Genomic DNA, 22,829 nt, shown 5'->3' with positions numbered 1-22,829 from the left:
TGACCAGTACCAGCTTGCTATAAGCTGTAAGCGATAGAATACAACATATAGTATATAGCGTGTCTGTTGAAAGATATGCCTACAGTCTAGGTTCGAGGTCGGTTACGTCACCTCATCCGATCCCGATCGATCGCCGAACCCCATGACATGCCTCGACCTTCTTGACGTTCTCAAACCTCACATCCTACTCAATCCCCAACTTGCTGACCATTCATCCGTCAAGACAAACGCCAGAACCCTTGTGATGTCGCTCTCCTACCTGGTCTCCACGGCCGGTCACGCCCAAGCTCAGAACGATGAGAACCCGCACGACATCGTGACGCTAAACCAGCTCGTCAGGCAAGGAGCTCGAGAGCTGCAAGATCGACCTGTAGTCGGCTTCGCCGTCCCGAAAAGCACATCAGCATCTGGATCTTCATCTTCGTCGGAGAAGGACGGCTGGGGATGTGAAGAATATTGCAAGTCCTTTCTCATTTCACTCGATCGAGCGATATTCCCATTAAAAGACGATATAGCTGACTTCTATCACTTGCTCTGCATTCCGCTACGCAAACAGCCTACAAACAACTCGTCCAGCTCTCAAAGAGCTCTGCCGAAAACATCCGCCCTCAACTGAACCTCGCTGGACATACTTCGACGTCCCCGGAAGAGAACCAGATCGTCTCGCTATTATGCCCGACCGGCCTGGATTTCTTGGTAGCTTGGATAGCTTGTATGGGGCTCGGGCTCGGGGTGGTCTTCGTAGCGTGAGTACCCTCAACACCTCCGTCTCTTAGATCTATGCTGAAGGATACATGACCCCGTCGCTCCTTCTAGCCCGCAATGCTCAGCATCGGCCGTCTCACACCTGTTGGAATCGACGAAATCGACACACTTGCTTTATCACCCGCGATACCAAGACCTAGCCGAATCCGCCCACCAAAAATCCCCTTCTATCCCACTCCTTCTTCTCCCTTCCATCTCATCCCTCCCTGCCATTCCCTTCGACCCAACCTGGCCACCCGAACCTCCTCACCCAGACTGTACATCCCACATCTTCCACACCTCAGGTACATCCGGCACACCCAAACCCATCCCTCATTTCCACCGTGCCGAAGTCCTCGCCCTCCCTCGTAGAGACATGGGACACGCCGATACGCTCCAATCGGCCTTTACCACCACCCCGCTTTTCCATGGGGGAATTTCCGACTTGTTACGGGCCTGGATGGCTAGGAGTACGCTTTACCTCTTTCCCAGCAGTACGAGCCCGATCACCTCCCGCTCTATCGTGGACTCCGTCTCTGCCTGTCAAACCCAAATCCTCTCACCAAAAGGAAGTCGGTGTCCGATAACCTCGTTCCTCTCGGTCCCTTACATCTTGACGCTCCTTTCCCCCGCTAGCGACCCTGAGGATAAGAACGGTGCCACGGCCCTTTTGGCAGGGATGGAGATTGTCAGTACGGGGGGAGCTCCGTTGGACAAGGTTGTTGGGGACGGGTTGGTCGAGCGGGGTGTCAACCTCGTCAGCCGTCTGGGCAGCAGTGAATGCGGGTGTGAGTATCGCTCTCCAGCACCTACCTTTCGACACATCGATCCGACGTTTCCGCACTGACCGGTTTCTCAACGTCGATATGGACAGTCCTGTTGACGTCGTACCGAGATTTCAAGACGGACAAGGAGTGGGAATGGTTACATAACGATTCCGCTTATGCCTCTGCACTGGTGTTCGAGCCGTTCGAGGGGAGCAAGGCGGAGATGGTGGTGACCAACGAGTGGCGTAGCAAGGTATGTCGCTTCAATCGTTACATGCGGCGCTGTTTGTATCTGGACAAGTGAAACAGCAAGGCTGACTATCGCGGTGATTTGATTGAAAGGTCAAATCGAATCGACCGGATGGGAGCTATGCGACGGGCGATATTTATGAACGGCATGCGACCAAGCCGAATGTATGGAGATATGCGGGTCGGGGGGACGATGTGCTCGTCATGGTCAGTCTGGGAATCTCACGTCCGGTTCCATTGCCATACTGATCGATCGTCCCGCACCACAGTCGAACGGAGAGAAAATGCCACCAGGACCCATCGAGACGATACTCCGACCTTCGAACTTAATCGCCGACGTTCTCGTTGTCGGGAGCAACAAGCCTCAAATCGGATGTCTCCTCTTCCCTCGGACATTCCCTCCACCCTCGGACCTGGTCAAACAACTCGCCAATCTGATCGCCCAGGCCAATGAACAATCTCCCTCACACGCTCAGCTTGGGGACGAAATGTGCCTCGTCATCTCTGATCCCGATCGAGCAGCCGCTCTACCAAAAAGCAGCAAAGGGACGATCCAACGAGGAGTCGCCTACGACGTCTACAAGGACGAGATTGACGCGTTGTACGGCGAATCCAACGGTGCCGGTGGAGATAAGCTAGATATCACCGGCGAGGAGCTGGAAAAATGGCTCGTCGACAAGGTTGGCGAGATCATGGGCGATGGCAAGCGGTACAACCAGGACGTCTTCGATGCCGAGACCGACTTGTTCTCGTGGGGTGTGGACTCGGTCAAGGCGGCCAGGTTGAGGTTTGCCATGATGAAGGTGAGTCGGGCGCGTGTCGGAGGTAACATCGACAGCTGCTGATATCCTTCCTCAGGACCTGAATCTGGGCGGCCAAAGCTTGCCCATGAATGTGGTCTTCGAATATAGTACCGTGCGCAGGTAAGCATCAGGCCTGACTAGAGTTGATTGCTCACGACTGATCAGCTTTTGCCTCATAGACTCGCTGCGTTATGCTCATCGCTTCGACAAGGAGGAGAAGTCAAGTCGAGTACCGCCGACGAACAGCACAAGAGGATGCTCGCCTTGGTCGAAAACTATAGCGATTTCTCGGACGTGGCCGCGAGTAAACAACATGACCTCGGAAGACCCTCCTCGCCAGGTGGCAAGACGATAGTCAGTCGACGAACAACTTGGTGTCTAGAACGATCCCATGGCTGATTTTTTCGAGACAGATTCTGACAGGTGCCACAGGCTCTCTGGGTTCCCATTTGCTAGCACAATTGGCGAATCGACCGGAAGACGAAGTCAAGCATATCGTCTGCCTGGTTCGGGGTGACACTACAGAGGCAGCAACAGAGCGAGTCCGTAAAGCTCTGTTCGCCCGACGACTGGTCGCCACTCCCAAACGATATACCGTCGTTGTTGCACGGTTAGGGAAGACGAATCTTGGCCTTGAACAGGCGGCATATGATCAACTGGTAGATTCTGCGGACATTATCATACATGTGAGTGGAGATCAGGGGCGCGGATCCTCAACAATAAATTCAAGCTGATGCTGCGTCGTTACAGGCTGCCTGGGCCGTACACTTTGGTAGCGGGCTGGATTCTTTTGAGAACGACCACATTCGAGGTGAGGACACGCTGCGATATGCGACATGATTCGCTCCGGCTGATTTCTTCATACCATACAGGAACTCGCCATCTGCTCGATCTCGCCGCAGCCTCGTCGCATCACGCAAAGCTACTTTTCTGCTCTAGCTTGGCGAGTGTGCTGAACGGCGCAAGTCTGGACGACCCGATCCCGGAACGACTTTCTAGCAGTCCATCGACATCAATACCGATCGGATACAGTCAATCCAAATGGGTGACAGAGCAGATCTGTGGCAAGGCCGCCTCGACAGCGCTACATGATCGCGTACAGGTCTTGCGGATAGGCCAGCTTTGTGGGGACGTCGAACACGGTATCTGGAACGAGTCCGAAGGTTGGCCGTTGATGTTGCGGACAGCGGGAACGACACGAAGACTGCCCAAGTTGAACGAGGTGCGTTGCCAGCCTTTAAAGATCCGCTACGGTGCCGATTGACATCCCTCTTGGTTGTGACTCAGGACCCGTCTTGGCTCCCCGTCGATATTGCAGCTTCAGCCGTGTGAGTCGCAACGAGACGCAATGCAAGCAAGACTGGGCTTATCCTCTCGTTGGTATCTAGCATGGAGATTGCCCTCACAAACCGGCCCGACGTCCCGCTCGTCGCTCACGTCGCCAACCCGTTGCCTAACACGTGGGAGGACATCCTGAGCGGGTTGATCGAAGCAGACGTTTCTTTCGAGACTGTCGACGCTACCGAATGGGTCGAAGCTGTCGACATATCCGAGGGGGATGAGACAACCAATCCGAGCAGAAAGATGCTCTCGATGTGGCGAGGCGCTGTGAGTCAATTTGCATCCCATCAGACGGTAGCCTCTAGCTGTTACTCATGCTTCCGGATCGATTGCATGCAGTACGGTGACGAGAAGACTGGCAACAAACCCGCAGCACCTGTCTCAACAAGCGAAGCCGTGGCGCTCTCGCCCGCCTTGGCTTCCTGCAAACCAGTTTCGTCGGAACTGATCAAGAAGATGGTAGCCCAATGGCGCGAGTCGGGATTCATGAACGAGTAGATGGTGCCTTTAGATGTCATTATAGAAATGAGAGAGATTATAGCATTAGTAACCTTGGATCAGTGCTTCGAGGATCACGATGATGTATCGCTGGAATAGGCTACAAAAGTAGAACAAGACGTCACGAAGGTCAAGCAAATACCAATGTGCAAGATGCAGATGCCGTTTCAGTAGGGTTCCAAATAATGGCCGTGACGATTTCAGCCGTCATTTTATGCTGTCGGGTGGTAAGGTGACTATAGAAACCACTTCTTATGGTTGAGACATCCCTTTTTCGGAGGCTATCAAATGTGTTTTGCCCTGTAAGCCGGCGCCTGAGCCTGTGTGATCGTCCCGTATATTGCGACGTGAGCGCAAAATATCTACTCGACGCCTCGCAATGCAACATCTCCTCAAGGTAATTGATTGACGAAGATTTTCAAACTTGTCAACGACGATGCACAGAGCCGGATACATATTACCCCTTTAACAGGTATCTGACATCACGTCGATGGCGGCTGCCCGTCGATCTGCAGTACAGTTGAAATTCCCTAAGTCTGAACCTGACTCCCCTAATTCCTAACGTCTGTGACTCCTTACCTCTGCTCATGATCTCAAGCATGTGCTCGTCCGTGACGACCTCAAAGCTAGCCCTGGGGGACGGCCGGGCGGAAGAAAGAAAAAGTCTTTGATATCATCGTCAAAATCAAGTTGGCTGCCAAACATGTGCGCCGTCCAAACTGTCTGTATCGCTGTCGTTTGGCTCTGGAGTTGAAACACATGTTGGAGCTGTTTGGGAGATGCTACTAGAGTGTTGGAGATTATGCGAGGCTGTTTAATAATTAATAAAGGGTAATGTAGTGACATGCGATAATAGTAGTAGTGTGTCGATCTGTTGATGAACTGATGAGAAGCTCGAAGTTCTCGAACAAAAGAACATGAAGTACAACCGTGAGAAATCAACAATCGACAAAGAACAGCCAGCGATCCCAGCGAACAGCAAAGTACATCGAGCAGAGAACAGTACATCAAACCAAACCGAACGACCTTTCCTTTGACCACCTGCGTCTCCCTTCCCTTCTAGGCATGATCCTTTTGATCCTTTTTCCTTCTAGGTTTGATGATCTTTGTCTTTTTTGCGGGTATAATCTTGACGCTACCACCTGCCGCTGCCACTGCTGCTGCTGGTCGACGTCGACGATGTAGCAGTCGACCTTGGCGAAGATCCGAGCTGTCGATACGAGGCGGGTGCAACAAAAGAGAAAAAGATAACCGAGCTCAGCACAACCGTACAAATGTGGGAAAGAACAGCAGATAGTGCCCATCCATGAAGCCCTTGTCCTCCCGCATTCTATCGTCCCTCTTCCTCTTAGAATATGACAATCCTCGTCCGTTTTGCCGGGACTACCCTGACGCTGAGCGCTGATAGACGATAACCGCGTCGAGGGGGAGAAGGCTGAAACCGTTGTCGCTGTCTAATACTGAAACACATCAAATCGCCTTGCGTCCGTATACGGCTGTGCGACGTTGATCTGGACGCCACTTCGACCGATACGAACTAATCAATAATAGGATTGTATCGCATGGTTTCATGTATGATTTGATTTCTAGTTTCGTGGGTAGTGATCAACAAGACAAGACAAGGGAAGAATTGCGGCTACATATATGCTAAGGGTTTCTCGATTCTGATTACGGTTCGACAAGGTATATAAGATAATTAGAACAAAAACAATCGGTCTTTACCCCCCGCGCCTCGCAAGGTCGAACGTTTCATGTCGCCCACCCATGAGTCCCCGGGGGTTACCGATTCTGATGCTGAGAATAATGCTTTCAACTGGCATCTATCCACTGGAGGCGGAGAAAGGATAGCTGGTGCAACGCTTAGGAACACTTGTACCCGTTGTGCTCCGTCGGGTTGTAAGGGATCCAACCTCCGTTCAATCCGGCCTGGTAGGACCACTCGGCGGCGTTCTCCATCTTCCAGGACCAGTAGATCCAACCTTGACCGTTATTCTCCCAAGTCTGGGTTTGGGTGTCAAAGTAGTCCCTGAGGAAGGTCTTGTATTCGCTGTGAAGTCGCACCCAAACGAGAGTATGATCAGACTCGGGTCAAGCATGACAAGATGATCGAGGCGACGGAAGTGAAAGGCTTACTTGGAGAACCCTTGACCGCTCCCAGTGTTCCACTCTCCACAGCTCCCGATATAATAACTCCCCGGGTAACTCCCATCATACCTCGCCCCGATCCCACGTCCGTTCAACCACCTCGCACAGTCGTACACCGCCAAGCTCCATTCGCCGACGATGGGCCAGTTGGGCGAAGCTCGAAGGTTGCCGCCCGAGTTGCAGGCCGAGGTGAGGTGTTCTCCCCAAGATCGTTGGTTCTCGGCGGGGGAGAAGACCTGGTAGACGTGGTTATCGAGGGCGACGTCGGTGGCGTCAGGGTAGTTGAAAACGCCGTTCCAGTAGTTGCCTGTCGAGCGAAGGCGAGACGAAGCCCAATGTCAATAATCGCGAACATAGAAACAAACCCCTCTTCTTTCGATTTGCCAATCCCCTCAAACTCACTAGGCTGGAAAGCGTCCGAATAGATAATCAACAATCCGCTCTTGGCATTGTTCCCCTGACTCGCCCAGGGGTACCGAGCGGCATAAAAGGCATCGATGGTGAATTGACGGGTGGTAGCCAGGTAGGAGGACGAGGTGAAGCCGGCGGGTTCGTTCAGGATCGCCTGGAGGTCCAAGTCAAATCGAGATGGTCAACAAAGAGAAAAAAAGGTGTCTATCGAGAGGACCACCAATCCGACTCTCGAATCCACTCACCAAAGCGGTGACCACCCCATAATACTGCGGATCACTAAACTCCCTCGAGATCCCCTCCACAATCTCCTTGGTCCTCTGTACATCTCCCTGGTTATACCCCCAATTCGCACTCCCCCTCTGTCCAGAATTATCAAACCCGTTCTGACTCCCCGGCGCACCGTGTAGGTCGATGATCACCTTCAAACCGGTCTCTCGGGCCCAAGAGATTGCTCGGTAGAGGTATTCCTTTGAACCGGTTATGTAGGGGTAGGCTTCGTCGGCGGAGACGAAGGCCCAGTAGCCGATGGGCAGACGGACGTGGTCTGCAGAGGAAGGTAAGAACAAAAGGAAGGGGTTGTCAGTAAACGGCGATCAAGGGGTTGGAGTTTCAGGTGTAGGTAGAAGACAGGGATCGATCCGGGCCGGAGGGATCGTCGCCGCGGATCACCTCCCCCCAGCCCGAACCTCCCCATCATAATCCATCGTCCCATCTTCATCAAAATGATAATTGCATCGCAAGGTCCGGACTCACTCAACCCAGCAGCCCTGATCTGATAAAAATCATCCCTCGTAATCCAGCTATCCCAATGTTGCCTCAACCTGCCCTCCGCTGCACCTCGATCTTGGTTTTGCCCGAATGTGTATTCATCGACGATGCTCCCGTCGAGAGGGTCGAATATGGAGGGGGTTATGAACGGTTCTACAGTATGTATACATAGAGATAGAGGATCGCATAAGGTGATATATTATTAGTTTCCTCGTCATCCCCAAGAAAGATCGAAACGAAGGAAGAAAAAAAAAAAGAGACGGGAGAGCAAGAGATGGAGGGCTTATAGGCTTACCGAGTAACAACCACCCCCCCAAATTAACCCCCCTGACCTTCTCGCTCCCATACGGGAACCCGGTATTCACGCCCTGTCGAGCTTCGAGAGTCTGGTTCCAATGCGAGTTCGAGGTGGGTGCGGCGGAGACCAGGTGAGATTGAGTGGTGATGGATAAGAGTGATGCGAGGAGGGGGATGGAGAGGAGTGATGTGAACATGGTGAGTGGGGTTCACGCAGTCGAATGAGGTTATGTGGAGTGTGAGTTGTTATCAGGTTGCTCGGCGTGAGAAATGAGGTGTAGGGGTGTATGGAATAGGTCGGGGTGCACGAATACGTCGGATTAGCCTAGATGGCCAAACTATGAGGTCTCTCGATAATCCGACTGGGTGTGACCCGAGTTTATACGATCCGAGGTGTCAAGAGATAGGATAAGGAGAGGCTGTGGTCTAGGTATGACGTGCGATGGCGATGGATGAGGTGACGATTTGGGTGGCTGTGTGTGCTGTACGAGTGGGGGGAGGGGAGGTGTTACAAATGGGGTCACTCCTTTATATATCTAGTCCACGACACGCAATCATACGGGTGAGGAGAGGGGGATGTCGCGTCGCAGCTGCCCAGCCATCGCCATCTCGCCATATCGCCCCCGCTTGGCACATGGGGTGGTACGTGGCCTACGTGGTCTGGGTCGAATGGATGAATCGAACGGAACTTCAATGCACGTTCCTCTAGTTCCTCCCTCTCTTGTCCTGGGCACAGCGTAGTACAATCGGACCAAAGGGCCCAGTCACAGCGGGACTTGTCCCCCTCTCTCTGTCGCGCGAGATTAGATGAACAAGAAATTAGTGCGAGACTTTACTCTTAGCGCGACAGTCGACAACGACCTCTTCTTGCTGCGGGGTAGGCGGGGAGGATGGGATGGCGGGGAACGAAGCAGCTGATCGGGGTATGGATATGGCTTGGGAGGCTAGTCTTCGTGGAGGTGGCGAGTAGCTCGCATAGCTCGAGCTTTTGCGATCAGCTGATCAGGCTAGTTTGATCACTTGCTGTCGGCTGGGCCTGGGCTTGTCGATCGAAGGGGTGTAGATCGTCAACCAACCTGTCACTGTCACCGCGATCAACCAGGAATTCGATCGGGTCTCGGCATCGCGGCCGGCTTTCGGAAAAAGGGGGCAACCCCGGATATCGGAAATAAATCTGAGTCGCGATCGAACGGGTCGGGACCAAACCTTTATTTGATGTCTGCTCACGTGATCCTAGATGGTGGTTGTGATGTTTCATCTTCACGCTGCAAGCCGCCGCCATATCGACGATCGACAGAGTAGAATGTATGTCTTCTCTACTGGCGGACGATAATCCAGATGGCCGATCCTTTAGAACTCTGATCTCTGACCCGGGCGATGTACTAGTATATGCTGATGTCATGTCTAGTCGTTAGTCCCTGGAATCCTATTCACAGATCTCCTTTACCCTCGGTAATGGGTCACGAGAGAACTACTCTACTCGCACTCTATTTGTGTAGTAAGAGGCCGGGAAGGTCCCTGCCAGTAATGACGTCGCCAAACAAACAAAATTCCGGCATGTCACATGAAACAGAAAGTGAAGCTCGATCGAGTGTGAGTCTACGCCGGAGAAGCTGATCAATTTGAGTAGCAGCTTTATGTTAAATCAATGCGGGTTCGTCAGGGTTCGAAACTAGAAAATCCTTTTTTTTCCCTCCTCAATCACAAACCACCAAGGAGCTCTATCGAAGCGACGTGGCCAAAAAAGTCGCCCGGCAAGACCAACAAAGCAGACTCACAGAAATCAAGCCAGAAAGTCCCTGTCCGTCCATGCCCACGACTATCAGAAAAGGACATGCTTACGTACCGCCCAGGAGAGATATATATGGTCATCTCAGCCTCAGTTTCAGGGTTCCTGTACAGAAGGTGATCACAGATGATGGCCTCGAAACCTCGAAGGAAGATATAGTTTCACCGACTTATGAGTACGCGATACAGGGCCGTAAAAGGGTTCTGCAAAAGGGGCAGAAGAGGAAAAGCGGGAACGGGAGCGGCAATGGGAGTGTCGTCAGCGTCTCAACCCTCGGGGTTATTAAATTCCTATCGACGGACTTGCAGTCGAACGCGATGTCGAAAGTCATCTAATCGGGGAAAGCCAACAACCTTGACAAGGTACAAGGGTCGTGGACAGCATCCCAACCTGATCATGAATGCGATGGCCCAATGGGAGGACAAGTACCGCAACCTGAGAGGAGCCCCTCAGAGCCTTATCGATATCGAGCGATGGTTGGAAAAGAGAAAATCCTTCCACTCGATGCCTTCAGACTTGGAGTCGCACAGAGAGTTGCGACTTCAAGACCTGACAGGCAACGTGCACTCAACCCAAATGCAGCCTGCGCTCAAGAGATGGGTCGGGACGTAGTGCAGGGCCAAGAGCCATGTCATTCAAGGAGATCGAGAAAGGGTAACCTCCCGATCATCCCCTTTGAGAAGCTCGAGACAGCGTCGAGATACACCGAGACTGAGTTTCCTCTTTGAATGGTTGATGAGATACGACGCTAAATAAACCCACAGGAACGGGGTCACCTTGTGGGAGCCGACATAGTCAAATCTGTACCTTGAGGAACGGGTGCCAACCAGGTCATACAGAGATGCGATCACCACTGAAGGCTTGCGACGACATCGCTGGCAGTACTACGTTAGGATTACAGATCGGCTATCGGTGGAGCCTAGGTAAGGCCTTTGAGATGGATTACCGAGATTGCGCTATCAATCATCAAGTGTATCTTCTCGACGGCCGATCACGATGCAGACGTTGCAAAATGAGACCACCCAGGACTAGGCCGATCAGGCGATCCAATTTTCTTGCATGCTGTCAAGTCAGTCTGAGTACAAAGGGATCAAGAAGCAAGAAGACGGATAAAATCAAGAGGCATGTACCGATGTTCGCAGGTTCAATCCTGATATCAACTTTTACGTTCGTGATGCTGATAACTAACCGCGGTGCCATTCAGATCTTAGTGCACGTAGAGCTCTGCGTTTCGACGCACACATCATTTCGAATGAGCCAAGATCCCTGCCTTCTCCTTCACCGAGACCTGAGACACCTTGCCGGTGTAGAGATCAGGAAGGAAAGGGAAGAGCCTCTTCAGCTCGACGTGGTTCTCCCTCCAACACTGCTCGACTGCCTGTGCGGACAGCTCCGACCTTTGACGCGTGTGCTCGAAAACCTTGTTGTAAAACAGTCTGACGAGCGCGTGTTCCTCTCGAGTAGAGTCTGCCTTTTCCGTAATGGCGTCGCATACATCGTATCGCAGCTCGTAGATGTGGTCGAAGGCTTTGTTGCTAAAGGCCATTGTGAGGTAAGAGCGTGATTGTAGGTCGGAAGGGGTAGGGGATGCAACGTGGTTACCGCTGATGACCAGGTGGCGCTTCAATCCTAATCTGGACGGCAACGGGGTTTTCATGTTCTCCATATATATACACGTGTATCTTGCGCTGACACACGAACTCTGATTATCACACAATGTACTCCTGATCACGAATTCTAGGTACAAAGGAGAACAGGAGGCGCTCGTCATGCAGTGCCAGTTGTGCTTTGCGCGTCATCGGTCGCGCACAATCGCTGTGAAACACATCAAAGGGTGATTCGCGTACCCAATTCTGTGCAAATCGAGTGGCTGTGGAACAGGTACGGTGTCAAGGCATCGTAAGGTCACTGAAGAGTGAGCAGGCGGATCGTAATTCAGTGATTCGATCGACATCTGCGTTGTTCATGGCTCTGCGTGATAAAAGTATGTCCCATTCGCTGGCCCAAGATCCCGTTAGATCGGCGACACGAGCAGGACCATCACGGACTGGGATTCGGACGCTCTGTTTGAAGATCTGTGACAAGAATCCCAAGCAGATCATATTCCCGGGACATGATGGCATGTGATCATATGCCGGGACGAACTCTAGGCGTTTCTAACCGATCAGCACCGGCCAGCCTATCTCAACCGTGACTTCTCTCCAACTCGTAGCCTCGCCATCTCTCCCTTGATCCAGCCGTACCCACATGGCTTCAACGGTGCAGCTCAGTATCTCGATTTCGTAGCAGCACTGATATGCAAAGATCTTCAAGAGCTGACGGACACGATCGCGATCACCAGCGTCACGCATGACGCTCGAAGCGATCAAGAGTGGCTAAACAGCGTTGAAATTGAGTCTTATGGTATCAACTCAAACGAGCGATAAGTTGGAGAAGTGCTCACCCAGTTCAGACACTCGACCTTGTCGCCCGACTCCATGCACAGGTCGATGATCGCCGATGCGTCCGCTCGTACCGCCTCATCCGTCGAAGACGCTTGTTCGATATCGTGATGGACCAGGATCCGACAAGCGTGCCATAGCGTCATCGATCCAATCCTCGTCCTGCTTTCCTTGTCGATCAAGGACGTCTCCATGTACCAATCCTCAAGTTCCGATGAGACCGACCGGGTTCTCAGCTCCAGATCTCGCCTTTCCGACGCAGAGTGGGAACCGAGTGAAGCGCCCAGCCATGAGCCTGTACGTTCCTGAAGCCTGATTCGTTGATGAATGCAATCTGCCACGGTCGCAAAGCATCTAACGAGATGTCGGTCCATGCCGAACCTGGCTTCGAAGGTTTGTGCCTGCAGAAAATGAATCCGGATTTGAGTAGCGGACCAACATGACAGCCGGACTACCGGGCTCACCGTTCCGGTAGCGTCGTCTATATGACCTAAACGTTCCCACCATTCGGAATCGCTGTTCAAGATGATCGGGGAAGTCCCAGTAGTCATCGCGGCTACCCATAGCGACCAGAAATGAAGAAGATCAGCATTGCTCGCCAGCGTCTCGCCTTAACTCAGACTGCCTTACCCCAAACATCCATTAATGCGAAATGCTCGATGACACACCGAAGCAGCGGTGTCCTTTTCGTTGAGTCGGGCTCTCGTCCCAGACCGAGTATGACGGCACACCCTCCTCGATAATTGATCGCGGCGAGCGTGTATCTCCAGACTTCCTTCCATCCTCTGTCGCCGGCAAAGATCTGAGCCAGACGATCAGCACTACGCCTTGTATACCATCATACCGGCACTCTCAACTCACGCAGACTGTAAGGAGGGCGATTCCAGCGGTCAAGAAGGTATCACTGGCAAGCTCTTCCGGGATCGATCGACCAGTTCGACAAGCCCGCAGAGCATCGTCGAAATACCGACTCGCAAGCGCTCGAGTCCTCTCCCATTCCACAGACTGGGACCTTTTCTGTAGGCTATATTGAGCACAGATATCAGACACTGTTTCTTGGACACGAGAGGATGAAGGTGTGCTCACTATGACAAGTGGGTCGCACCGAGAGCTAGCATTGCCGACCGTAAAGCAGCGACAGAGATGGGCGCTTCCGGGGTAGGAAAGAGGAAGATCGGAGCAACGTGCTCGACCCATGGATTCGCATTGTTCTCGTCGACCACCCAGATGCTTAGCGAGTAGGTGATACAGTGGTGGATCTAAGCCGCAGATTTGAAAGCAAGAAAGTAGCCATTATTCGATTGAGGGGGGATTTTAGATTAAGGAGGTCGTAAACCGGGCTTACGCATCTTAAATCGTCCTCCGAGGGAAAAGCCAACTTTAGGAAATCGGGAGGTGCCGTGCAATCCAGGTAATACTCGCCCATCCTCGTATTACGTCCTACGGCGAGGAGGAGATCGAGCGGTTCTTCGGCATGATCACCCGTATGTCCTCGCTCAGCGGCAATGATCCGACTTGGTCCAGCTCCAGCGTTGACCCTAGCTTCGAAAGACGATGGTCCGGGTGGAGGAGGAGTAGCCGGTACGAATCCTGGTCTCTTGTTCTTGGTTTCTTTGGAATGTCTTCTCGCTAGAGCGGCAGCTACTTCGTCCTGATCAAAGGCCTTGATGGCTGGGTATTTGCACTATGGAGTCATCAAGATGAGCTCAATTCGGACCTAGGTCCATGGCTGGTCTGGCTGGACGTACCTCGGCCCCATATCTCGAACATCTCTCGCATGCTGGTCTCGCTGATGTTCAGAGATCCGTCGGTCAGACATACCGCCCGAAGTTCGTTGTGATTGTAATCCGTTTGAAGCCTACTTTCGTCGCACTTGACCCTCCGACTCCGACAGACCAAGCATCCCGTCCGCCTTCTTCCCGGTTTGGCCGTATTGCTCGGGCGAGGTGATTGTGACATGCCATCAGGCCTGTTCTGCAGCAGGACCGGTCTTCAGCAGAGGGAGATGGGTCCACAAGCAATCAAGTGCACAAGGTAGCTCCTAAATAGGTTTGTGTACCGGTAGGTAGATCGTAGAGCGATACAATCACAGTATAACGATCAGAAGCTAGATCAGAAGTTGACTATCCGAGTGACTCTTCTCTTCCAACTCGGAGGTCACTTGATAAGATTACGCTTTCGGCCCGCTCAACTCCGTCATTTCGCATCTTGCATCTTGCACATTTCAAAGCTCTAAAGTCATACAACGACGTATCGCAGGATTACAGTACTACAGAGCTACAGATAGATCTGCCAGCATTTGGATGATTGACACTTCCCAGGATTATCAGGACTCCAGGGCTCCTCTCTGTTTGACACATATCCCTTCTCGCTACTCGTACCCGCGAACGACCTCGCTTTTCGGCAAAGAGCATCGATCGACGACCGCCTGGATCTCGATCTCCTGTTGCATAGCGCACGGACCATCAGCATCCCTCGTGACAGGAATATGAACTACTCGGCACCGTCGACTCACGCTAGGACCTCGGAAACGCTTTCGCATCCATCCATACCAAAGCGCCGTCAGAATGACAAGGTAACCCCCGACAAACGCAGAGACTACCAGAGAACAGGAATAAGCGACGGATGAGAGCCGTTCTGTCTGTCAGGGGCGGGCATCAGACCCACCATAATTCATGCTGGTTGCTGTCACAGGCTGAGACGCACGATGCCGAGAAACCATCAGCCAGCTCATCGGACATTCGTTCAGCCGAGGATGAACCTCACCTGCGTCGCTGGGAAGCAATAGATCACGATGCTTTGCACGACAAAGAAGCAGGCGATGACGTTACATGGCAGACCAAAACGACCTAGGTTCCAGAGTCTATCTGGATGCGTGGAATCCAGTTGCGACCTCCCTCCGAACATGATCAGAACGACCGGGATGACTACGGGAAGGATACGGGTACTCAGATCAGCACTTGCCGCTGTCAGTCCCTGATCAAGATTCGCTAAGCGACTTGCCGTATGACGCCTGGAGCAGGATGACGGCGGTACCTAGCAACGAGTTGAATGCCGAGGTCGCACGTATCTGGACCAAACCCGCTAGGAGCGGGACGACGCTCGAGACGATGAGCCCGACGTATGGTTCGCCCGACCTGATTTTTGTGAACGAATGGGACCAGGGCAAGCCGGAATCTCGCCCTAGGGATAGCATGATCCTCGATGCGGTCAATTGACATCCTCGAGAACCGTAACATAAGAGCAAAGTCGGTATGATGAGGAACACGGTTGTCGCAGCTTTCGATCCCGTGGCGTCCATACAGATCTGTGCGAAGGGCAACCTACCGCAGCGAAGGCCGATCAGCGTCAGTGCTATGGAATCGAGTTCACGGCCAACAAACCCATAAGCCGTTCCTAACCCGGCTTCAATGTCGCTGAGACAGAAGAGGAGTGACAAAAGGCAAAACATCCCTGTGATGCCTCCGACGATCACCGTAGCATTCAGGATCTGAGGCCCTTTGCGCTTGGCATCGGGGATCTCTTCGCTGATGTGAAAGACGCTAGAAAGCATGAACAATCGTCTAGTTTAGCTGGAAGCATACAATCTTGGAGGCCGGGAACGATACCTTACAGGTCGAACCCCACGAAGGCGAAGGAGGAGTTGAGCAGACCGATCAACCAGGCGATGGCTGTCGAGTTCCAACCTGAAAAGTTGTAGACACCCGTAAAGACAAAGCTCTGAAAGTCCAGAAGTCAATACCACCATACCAAGCGCTTGTCCACATCCGGTCACTTACGGCCGACGCCTTCGGTTTCGCCATGGCGAGGATCGTGATCGCAAAGGCTGCTAATCCCAAGATCGATACCCAAGTCATGCTCGAATCCAGCCTACGCGTGAACTTGATACCCGAGACAAGGGAGCTTCCGAGCCCGAAGACGATGATGCCGAGGTAGATCGCGTACTGTTCGCCTGGCGTTGGAACCCAATCGGTCTCGTTCACCAAAGACATCACCACGATCATGTTCGAGGCGAGATACGCTTGAGTTGCCACGCCAGCCCAAAGGCCGCCTAAGTTGATGAGAGCCGTGAACCAAGCGGCCATGGCGCTCCGTCTGGAAAATTGCATTCAATTCGATCAGGTAGAGCTTGACGACGAAGGATGTTAGGCGAAGACGGACCGAGGCGATGTCAAGATGGCCGCCCAGTGATACTGGCCCCCTGCCGTTGGGTACACGGAGAACACTTCCGACAAGCTCAACGTCAATGCCAAGTTGCATACGATGGCATAGACGAACCCCCAGATAACTGCAAATGTATACATCCGATCAGCAGATCGTTCACTTCGTTGGGCCGACGATGGGACCTACGAGCGGTGGGTCCGCCGGAGGATAGCCCCGCGCCCAATCCCGCTAGCAGGACGACCCAGGTGTTCAAGACGGCAAAGCAGAATCCAAAGGCCGCCATGCCGCTGAAGGACTGCTGAAGCTGAGCGGGCGGGGCTTGCTCATCGTCTACTTCCAGCGCGTACTCGGAGGGGTCGACTGGGTTGACCACCTGCGTGGATGCACAGGGTTTCCTATTGTCCTTGAAGTCTGGGAAGGCTTGATGTTCATTCCGGTCGAGAGACATTGCAACGCGTCGGGATGTCAGGGTCCCGTTGTATCAGACCTGGAACGCTGCGAGGCCACATAACTATCCAACGCATCGTTGGGGGTACCCTGACAGCTCAAGCTTTGTAGCCAACGCATGATGCCGTTCGCTCGGTGAGTTTCACTTCGAGATAACGATGCCCGAGCACGGTATCTGTATAGGTACCAAATATACCCTTATCGTCCTCTGACGGCTGAAGGATGCCATATCATACTACTCGCCAAAGTCGCCAATGCAGAAACGAGGCGCGATTATCGTATCGCTCGCCAACCTCGCCAAACCCTAACCTCTAATCTACGCACGGAAGCAAATGAGCCGCGCCACCTCGGGCGGTTATCGCTGTTGTTATGGTGGTTGTCCGCCTCTCGCTAACCTCGCCAGTTTCGCCCAGACCGCCAACAAACTCTCGGCCGTGGAGAAGGTGTCCACCTCATCCTTCGGGCAGGAGCTTACCTAGAAGAAGTATAAAAGTTCAGCACGAATGCGATCGAGCGATGAACAGGATCAGACATACATTCTTCAACCAACACACCAATCACACGCTATGCAGACCATCCAAACCGTCATGCAATCGCTGGGCATCACCGCTCAAGCTATGAAACCACAAGCGACTTACCATCCGCTCGACCCTCTCTCCGCCCAAGAACTCCAAGAGTGCGTTAACATCGTGCGACAAGCGAATGGCATCAGTGGAGCCGTTCCAGGTCAAGCTAGACTGCACTTCAAGGGGATCGGACTTTTGGAACCCCCCAAAAGTGCGCTAGCCCCTTATCTCGATGAGTGGCACGCTGCCGTCGAATCTGGTACTACACCCAGCCGACTACCTCGGCAAGCACATGTGCTGGTCGGTCGCAAAGAACAGGGAGACACCCAGTGGTATGGTAAGTTGAGCGGAGTTCTGGACTTGCCGGACGTAGACATCCTTGTTGACGTGCCTCTGTCTCATGCCATTTCAGATTACGTCGTTACCTTGAAGGGTGAAGATGGCTCCCCGGGCCATGTAGCAAGCAAACAAGCTGTCCCAGAAGGTCAACACGTGGCGCTGGACGGAGAAGAAGCGGTAGCAGCCGAAGAGGCTCTCTTGAACGATCCCCAGTTCAAGCAGGTCATAGCCGATCTCCAGCTACCCGCAAACGCTACGGTCGTGGCCGACGCTTGGATCTATGGAGCCGACTCGTCGGAGGACTGTCCCCGCTTCATCAGCTTCATGGTTTACATGAGGTTCATTGATGATGCCGACAGTTGCCATTACAGTGCACCTCTTCCGATTGTTCCCACAGTCCTAGCCGACTCGCTCGTTCTTCACGAAATCGCCTTCACACCCATCTTTGGGGGAGAAAGCATCAAGACGGTGAAGGACCTGGATGGACCTTTCCCTTGGGAGCAATATGTGCAGAACGAGTACGCACAAAGTGTACGAGAAAAAGCCGGGGAGGTTTATCGCCGAGATATCAAGCCTTATCACGTAACTCAGCCTGAAGGAGCTAGTGTGAGTCAATCCGGGCGAGTATCATGGTCCCTCTGTTTTGGGCTCAAACAGTAATCCGCTTTCGTAGTTCTCTCTGGATGGTCGCGTCATCAGGTGGCAGAAGTGGTCATTCCATATCGGCTTCAACTATCGCGAAGGTACCGTCATCAGCGATGTTCGTTACGATGGACGCAAGACATTTTACCGCCTCAGTCTGTCTGATATGGTGAGCAGGATCGGGCCGACGTTTGGCCCAAATGACCTCTCATTGATATGCCAACTCTGTATAGACCGTGCCGTACGGAGACCCTCGCGTAAGCTTTGGCGTGGGACGGAAATGTCTCGAACGAGCTTCAATTTTCGTGGCTCCTTTGCAGGCCCCATTGCATCGAAAGCAAGCGTTCGACCTCGGTGGTACGTAATATGCTTGACCGATCATATCGACCTCAACTTATCCGCTCTGCCTCATCTTAGATTGTGGCAAGTATCGGAATACAATAATATGTCGCTCTAGCAGCGTTCGAAGCTAACGAACTATCATACATCATCGACTTCAGGCGCTGGCTCGACGGTGAGTCGAGAAACGATGCAAGCAATAACCTCGCGACATGACATCTCACCCGCGCCAATTCATACGACAGGCTAACGAGTTACAGCTTGGTTGCGACTGTCTAGGAGAGATACACGTAAGTGACCTCGTTCAAAAGGATAGCCTTTGGAGCGTTCATTGATGGTGCACCACTCTCCCAACAGTACCTGGACTTCGACCACGTCAAGCAGGACGGTTCGCCTCTCGGGCTCAAGGGCACGGTGTGCATTCACGAGCAGGACAAAGGCATCGGCTGGAAACACACCAACTTCAGGACCGGCAATCCAAGCGTGACGCGATCTCGAGTTCTGGTCGTACAGAGCATGATCACGGTGTATGTTAACGAAGCCAAGCTTTGGACTGCGAAACCCTTGAGCTTACTGTTGCGTTACACGTCACGGATTCTGCACACCTTAATAGTGCCAACTACGAATGTAAGCGCTGTCTTTCCACATGTCGAGGCGAAGATTTTCACTGATCAGTTATCTCGTCCGAGACGCAGACATCTTTGCTTGGAAGTGAGTGATCTACAGGCAGGCTAGCGTGATCAATCACTTCTAACGGGCTGCGACTCCACAGATTCGATCAATCTGCCAATATAACCCTCGAGACCAGAGCTACCGGAATCGTGTCCACAGTTGCTATAATGCCAGGCGAGAAGTCTCCTTACGGAACAATCGTTAGCCCAGGGTCAGTGGACCAGTCATCTGGCGGGGATATCACATCAAGGCTGATTTTGCATTACATAGCGTTCTCGCGAGCAACCATCAGCACCTCTTCTCGGTCCGTCTCGATCCCTCTATCGATGGTCACAATAACACGGTCGTTCAAGAGGACTCGGTAGCCATGAAATTCGACAAGACCAACCCGCCCGCCAACAACTTGTACGGAGTGGGTTACACTGTCGAAAAGACCCCCATCACCCATTCAGGCTGGGCCGACGCTGCCCCTGAGAAGAACCGTGTCTTCAAGATGTAAGCAGCACGATCTGTATGTGGACATGACTTACCGCTTACCACCCCTTCATTATAGCATCAATTCGAGCAAAATCAACCCGATCTCAGGGCGTCCGATCGGATACAAGCTTGTCCCCGAGCCATCTCAACTCATGCTCGCTCATCCCGACTCTATCGCTTATCAAGTAAGTACAGCTCTCAGAGCCGAGCGCGGCGGCATCGTCATTGAACACAACTTGTTTTCTCCTACAGCGTGCCGAATTCGGTGATCACCACATCTGGGTCACCAAACACGCGGATGACGAGCTGTACTCCGGAGGTTTGTACACCAACCAGAGTAACGGAAAGGCAAAGGGGATTAAATCCTGGGTAGCCAGAAACGACAATGTCAGTCTGCACAAGGTCGGGCCGTAGTAAACCCGTCTGACTTTCATGACCGTCTCACTTTGCAGGTCGAGGATACCGATTTGGTATTGTGGCATACTTTCGGCTTGACTCATAATCCCCGTGTTGAAGACTTCCCCGTGGTAAGCCGTTTTTGCACACAAGTATCCCCGAGCCGTCCGGTACTGATAACAACGACGCGATGCTTCCGAATAGATGCCCTGCGAGACGCACATGATCACGCTCAAGCCCTGCGACTTTTTCACGTCGTCTCCTTCAAACGATGTTCCTGCCAGCAACCAGAAGTTCAACAAGTCTAAGCTCTACAGTAATGGAAGTTCTATCTCGGCTGGGACTCATGGTCAGGGTAGTGTTCAAGTCGAAGAGAAAGCGCGGGCGAACGGTCTAGGCAAGGCGTCGGATTCTTGTTGCAAATGAGGAAATGGGTTTCAATCGAAGAAGCGTTGCCCTTGTAAATGTCGTGCCGTAAATTAGATGAATACCGTTTCCAATAACAAGTTCTTAGGTACAAAAGCGCAGATCGGCTGTCAGCAGGTGCGGCAGGTTCGATGAAGCTTGAGCGCGAACGAGGACATCCCGTCAAGTTTCTTTTCACTCTCCGACATACGAAAAGATTGAGATGATCGTGCCAGACCTTCTTCTGGAGACGAGCAATTCCAAGAAAATCAACACAGAATTAGGGCACGCATGGTCTGATTATTTGTCCGGTAGAACGCGTTGAAACTTCGATCTTTAAAGTCGTCATGAGGGCAGATGAGTAGAGGCGATCCTGAACAACTTCCACTTCTCTGATCATCTGGTAAATATTATTCACTCGTACAAATCGTCTTATTACATAACCCGAATCCTTTTCCTCCTCATCAGGCCTGAAACAGCCACCATAAAGAGTCGAAGCGGACATTTGCCTATTTTTCTGGTCGCCGATGTCCGCGAATTATTTGGAGACGACGCTCATATCCGGTCGATCAAGGTTGGACTTTCAGGGAGTTGGGTTCAAGGTTGAAGTCATCGAAAGCTAGAACTTTCAACATCAATACCCCTTCATACGACGACATATCCGCAATCATGGTAGGTATCCTGCTGGTGTACCGAATCCCTGCCCAGGTTTCCCCCAGCTGATCGCAATCTCGTCTCCATCCCCGACATGACAGGGCAAAGCAAAGACCACACGCAAGTTCGCCGCCGTCAAGCGGATGATCAAACCCTCAGACCCGAGGTTGAAGGAGAACGTGGAAAAGGCGAAGAAGAAGGAAGAGGTCGAAAAGAAGAAGGAGGAGAAGAAGAGGGTGTGAGTTGGCGTTATCAACATCTTCCCTTCCCTTCCTTTTTCGTGCCGGTCACAAGAGTACGAAATGGGTTGTAGGCTAACTTTCCCCATCAACCTGACTTGTTCGATCCTATAGTAACCCGCTCCCTGCCTCCCTCTTCTTGTCTCACAACGAATCCCTCGGCCCGCCTTACCGCGTACTGGTAGATACAAACTTTATCAACTTTTCGCTTCAGAACAAGATCGAGTTGGTCCAGGGGATGATGGACTGTCTGATGGCGAAGTGTGAGTTCAAATCCCGGTCTCGCAGGTCGAGATTGGCGAAGCAAGACGATTAAAATGATGAACAAGAGGCTGAAGGAACGTTTACCATGCTGTTTGGTAGGTATCCCGACGATCACGGATTGCGTATTAGCAGAGTTGGAGAAGCTCGGACCTCGATATCGAATGGCATTGAAGTCAGTCTTTCACCCTCTCTCAGCTATCTCATCGATCACTCAGCACTTGATACTGATTCCGAACAACTTGGCTCGCTTCCTATCTGTGATGGTTTGGGATGAGCAGGGTGGCAAGGGATCCGAGATTCGATAGGTTGCCTTGTTCCCGTGAGTTCTGACCACCTTCCATATCGAGACTCAAAGGATGAGAATGACGACTTTCGACTTTGGATCTCGTGATCGTTGTCCTGGGGCATTTACAGATCAAGGAACGTATGCGGACGACTGTCTCGTCAACCGAGTGACTGTCAACAAGTGTTACGTTGTCGCCACCGTGAGTACTCCTTGCGTTGCTACCTGGCTCGCCCCGACTTCTTCGCTGAACTTGGAACCTGGCTTCACATTCTGACAGTGTGATCGAGACTTGAGGAGGAGGTTGAGAAAGGTACCCGGTGTACCGCTCATGTACGTCGCACGAAGAAAATACCAGATCGAGAGGTTGCCGGAGTGAGTCCCCGCTGGTCGATTTCGGAATTTCTGCGTGTCTCGTTGCGGTGGGCTGATATACGGTATCGTTGTTGTGCGTGTCAGTGGCGGAGCTGGTTTCAACTAGGTCCTCCCAGCAGATCCGTTTAGATTCGGTTTTTGTTACTTGTTGTATCCCATATCATCTGGCTGGTCTTTTCGATTACGATAATATGCTCGCACTGTCTATATCTCAAATCGAGTGGCCATTGTTATGGTTGATAGAGCGGTCCATGCGATGATCGATAGCCTGGCCCAATAAACAGGCCGATCTGTCCTTCAGGGCAACTCTT

At 52.4% G+C, this 22,829-nt stretch overlaps 6 protein-coding genes across 6 annotated transcripts; 3 read left to right on the top strand and 3 right to left on the bottom strand.

Moving 5' to 3' along the window:
* Nucleotides 1-156: 156 nt before the first annotated feature.
* HD553DRAFT_303820 (uncharacterized protein) lies at nucleotides 157-4,565 on the top strand. Its single transcript, XM_046178928.1, has 14 exons — nucleotides 157-458; nucleotides 557-746; nucleotides 817-1,532; nucleotides 1,619-1,764; nucleotides 1,854-1,967; nucleotides 2,030-2,563; nucleotides 2,619-2,683; nucleotides 2,743-2,917; nucleotides 2,977-3,249; nucleotides 3,314-3,374; nucleotides 3,436-3,785; nucleotides 3,851-3,891; nucleotides 3,952-4,171; nucleotides 4,244-4,565. Exons 1-14 carry the CDS (start codon nucleotides 245-247, stop codon nucleotides 4,400-4,402), a joined length of 3,258 nt encoding a protein of 1,085 aa, XP_046040604.1. The 5' UTR covers nucleotides 157-244; the 3' UTR covers nucleotides 4,403-4,565.
* Nucleotides 4,566-5,958: 1,393 nt separating this feature from the next.
* On the bottom strand, nucleotides 5,959-8,682 carry HD553DRAFT_279735 (putative cellulase). Its single transcript, XM_046178093.1, has 6 exons — nucleotides 8,025-8,682; nucleotides 7,715-7,882; nucleotides 7,204-7,505; nucleotides 6,950-7,112; nucleotides 6,536-6,854; nucleotides 5,959-6,449 (listed from the first exon to the last, which is right to left on the bottom strand). The coding sequence occupies exons 1-6, from the start codon at nucleotides 8,221-8,223 to the stop codon at nucleotides 6,263-6,265; spliced, it is 1,338 nt and encodes a 445-aa protein (XP_046040603.1). The 5' UTR covers nucleotides 8,224-8,682; the 3' UTR covers nucleotides 5,959-6,262.
* A 3,274-nt stretch (nucleotides 8,683-11,956) lies between these two features.
* Nucleotides 11,957-14,364, bottom strand: HD553DRAFT_21698 (fungal-specific transcription factor domain-containing protein). The gene is made up of 9 exons (XM_046177205.1): nucleotides 14,119-14,364; nucleotides 14,005-14,045; nucleotides 13,602-13,940; nucleotides 13,343-13,515; nucleotides 13,118-13,280; nucleotides 12,887-13,058; nucleotides 12,721-12,812; nucleotides 12,259-12,657; nucleotides 11,957-12,190 (listed from the first exon to the last, which is right to left on the bottom strand). The coding sequence occupies exons 1-9, from the start codon at nucleotides 14,213-14,215 to the stop codon at nucleotides 11,972-11,974; spliced, it is 1,695 nt and encodes a 564-aa protein (XP_046040602.1). The 5' UTR covers nucleotides 14,216-14,364; the 3' UTR covers nucleotides 11,957-11,971.
* Nucleotides 14,365-14,458: 94 nt separating this feature from the next.
* HD553DRAFT_21643 (amino acid/polyamine transporter I) lies at nucleotides 14,459-17,119 on the bottom strand. The gene is made up of 9 exons (XM_046177200.1): nucleotides 16,607-17,119; nucleotides 16,418-16,544; nucleotides 16,036-16,351; nucleotides 15,870-15,976; nucleotides 15,260-15,798; nucleotides 15,023-15,183; nucleotides 14,924-14,951; nucleotides 14,772-14,854; nucleotides 14,459-14,699 (listed from the first exon to the last, which is right to left on the bottom strand). Exons 1-9 carry the CDS (start codon nucleotides 16,866-16,868, stop codon nucleotides 14,628-14,630), a joined length of 1,695 nt encoding a protein of 564 aa, XP_046040601.1. The 5' UTR covers nucleotides 16,869-17,119; the 3' UTR covers nucleotides 14,459-14,627.
* On the top strand, nucleotides 16,944-20,802 carry HD553DRAFT_21639 (copper amine oxidase). Its single transcript, XM_046177199.1, has 16 exons — nucleotides 16,944-17,770; nucleotides 17,846-18,378; nucleotides 18,446-18,583; nucleotides 18,648-18,671; nucleotides 18,735-18,771; nucleotides 18,915-18,928; nucleotides 18,999-19,043; nucleotides 19,111-19,280; nucleotides 19,367-19,380; nucleotides 19,449-19,464; nucleotides 19,526-19,636; nucleotides 19,696-19,920; nucleotides 19,979-20,087; nucleotides 20,155-20,289; nucleotides 20,355-20,429; nucleotides 20,503-20,802. Exons 1-16 carry the CDS (start codon nucleotides 17,371-17,373, stop codon nucleotides 20,722-20,724), a joined length of 2,268 nt encoding a protein of 755 aa, XP_046040600.1. The 5' UTR covers nucleotides 16,944-17,370; the 3' UTR covers nucleotides 20,725-20,802.
* A 516-nt stretch (nucleotides 20,803-21,318) lies between these two features.
* HD553DRAFT_303807 (Fcf1-domain-containing protein) lies at nucleotides 21,319-22,721 on the top strand. Its single transcript, XM_046178927.1, has 8 exons — nucleotides 21,319-21,375; nucleotides 21,459-21,595; nucleotides 21,711-21,859; nucleotides 21,960-22,032; nucleotides 22,139-22,179; nucleotides 22,275-22,345; nucleotides 22,424-22,518; nucleotides 22,603-22,721. Exons 1-8 carry the CDS (start codon nucleotides 21,373-21,375, stop codon nucleotides 22,622-22,624), a joined length of 591 nt encoding a protein of 196 aa, XP_046040599.1. The 5' UTR covers nucleotides 21,319-21,372; the 3' UTR covers nucleotides 22,625-22,721.
* Nucleotides 22,722-22,829: the final 108 nt, after the last annotated feature.

This window comes from Filobasidium floriforme, assembly GCF_021052385.1.
Source record: "Filobasidium floriforme strain CBS 6241 chromosome Unknown HD553scaffold_1, whole genome shotgun sequence".
NCBI classification, from domain to species: Eukaryota; Fungi; Basidiomycota; class Tremellomycetes; order Filobasidiales; family Filobasidiaceae; genus Filobasidium; species Filobasidium floriforme.
The sequence above is the reverse complement of the archived record's forward strand: the minus strand, read 5'-3'. Positions and strand labels throughout refer to the sequence as shown.

Coding starts and splice junctions, on each gene's coding strand:
- HD553DRAFT_303820 (XM_046178928.1), top strand. CDS start 245: ATGTCGCTCTCCTACCTGGTCTCCACGGCCGGTCACGCCCAAGCTCAG. Junction 3,250..3,313: donor CTGCGGACATTATCATACAT/GTGAGTGGAGAT, acceptor GCGTCGTTACAG/GCTGCCTGGGCCGTACACTT. Junction 4,172..4,243: donor TCTCGATGTGGCGAGGCGCT/GTGAGTCAATTT, acceptor GATTGCATGCAG/TACGGTGACGAGAAGACTGG.
- HD553DRAFT_279735 (XM_046178093.1), bottom strand. CDS start 8,223: ATGTTCACATCACTCCTCTCCATCCCCCTCCTCGCATCACTCTTATCC. Junction 7,883..8,024: donor GGGGGGGTGGTTGTTACTCG/GTAAGCCTATAA, acceptor TACATACTGTAG/AACCGTTCATAACCCCCTCC. Junction 7,506..7,714: donor GATCAGGGCTGCTGGGTTGA/GTGAGTCCGGAC, acceptor CTTCCTCTGCAG/ACCACGTCCGTCTGCCCATC.
- HD553DRAFT_21698 (XM_046177205.1), bottom strand. CDS start 14,215: ATGTCACAATCACCTCGCCCGAGCAATACGGCCAAACCGGGAAGAAGG. Junction 13,059..13,117: donor TCGCCCTCCTTACAGTCTGC/GTGAGTTGAGAG, acceptor CGTCTGGCTCAG/ATCTTTGCCGGCGACAGAGG. Junction 12,658..12,720: donor TAGACGACGCTACCGGAACG/GTGAGCCCGGTA, acceptor CATTTTCTGCAG/GCACAAACCTTCGAAGCCAG.
- HD553DRAFT_21643 (XM_046177200.1), bottom strand. CDS start 16,868: ATGTCTCTCGACCGGAATGAACATCAAGCCTTCCCAGACTTCAAGGAC. Junction 15,799..15,869: donor GCCTTCGTGGGGTTCGACCT/GTAAGGTATCGT, acceptor CATGCTTTCTAG/CGTCTTTCACATCAGCGAAG. Junction 14,952..15,022: donor ATTGCTTCCCAGCGACGCAG/GTGAGGTTCATC, acceptor CGTGCGTCTCAG/CCTGTGACAGCAACCAGCAT.
- HD553DRAFT_21639 (XM_046177199.1), top strand. CDS start 17,371: ATGCGATCGAGCGATGAACAGGATCAGACATACATTCTTCAACCAACA. Junction 19,921..19,978: donor AAGAACCGTGTCTTCAAGAT/GTAAGCAGCACG, acceptor CCTTCATTATAG/CATCAATTCGAGCAAAATCA. Junction 20,088..20,154: donor CCGACTCTATCGCTTATCAA/GTAAGTACAGCT, acceptor TTTCTCCTACAG/CGTGCCGAATTCGGTGATCA.
- HD553DRAFT_303807 (XM_046178927.1), top strand. Junction 21,596..21,710: donor AAGGAGGAGAAGAAGAGGGT/GTGAGTTGGCGT, acceptor TCGATCCTATAG/TAACCCGCTCCCTGCCTCCC. Junction 21,860..21,959: donor GGACTGTCTGATGGCGAAGT/GTGAGTTCAAAT, acceptor GCTGTTTGGTAG/GTATCCCGACGATCACGGAT.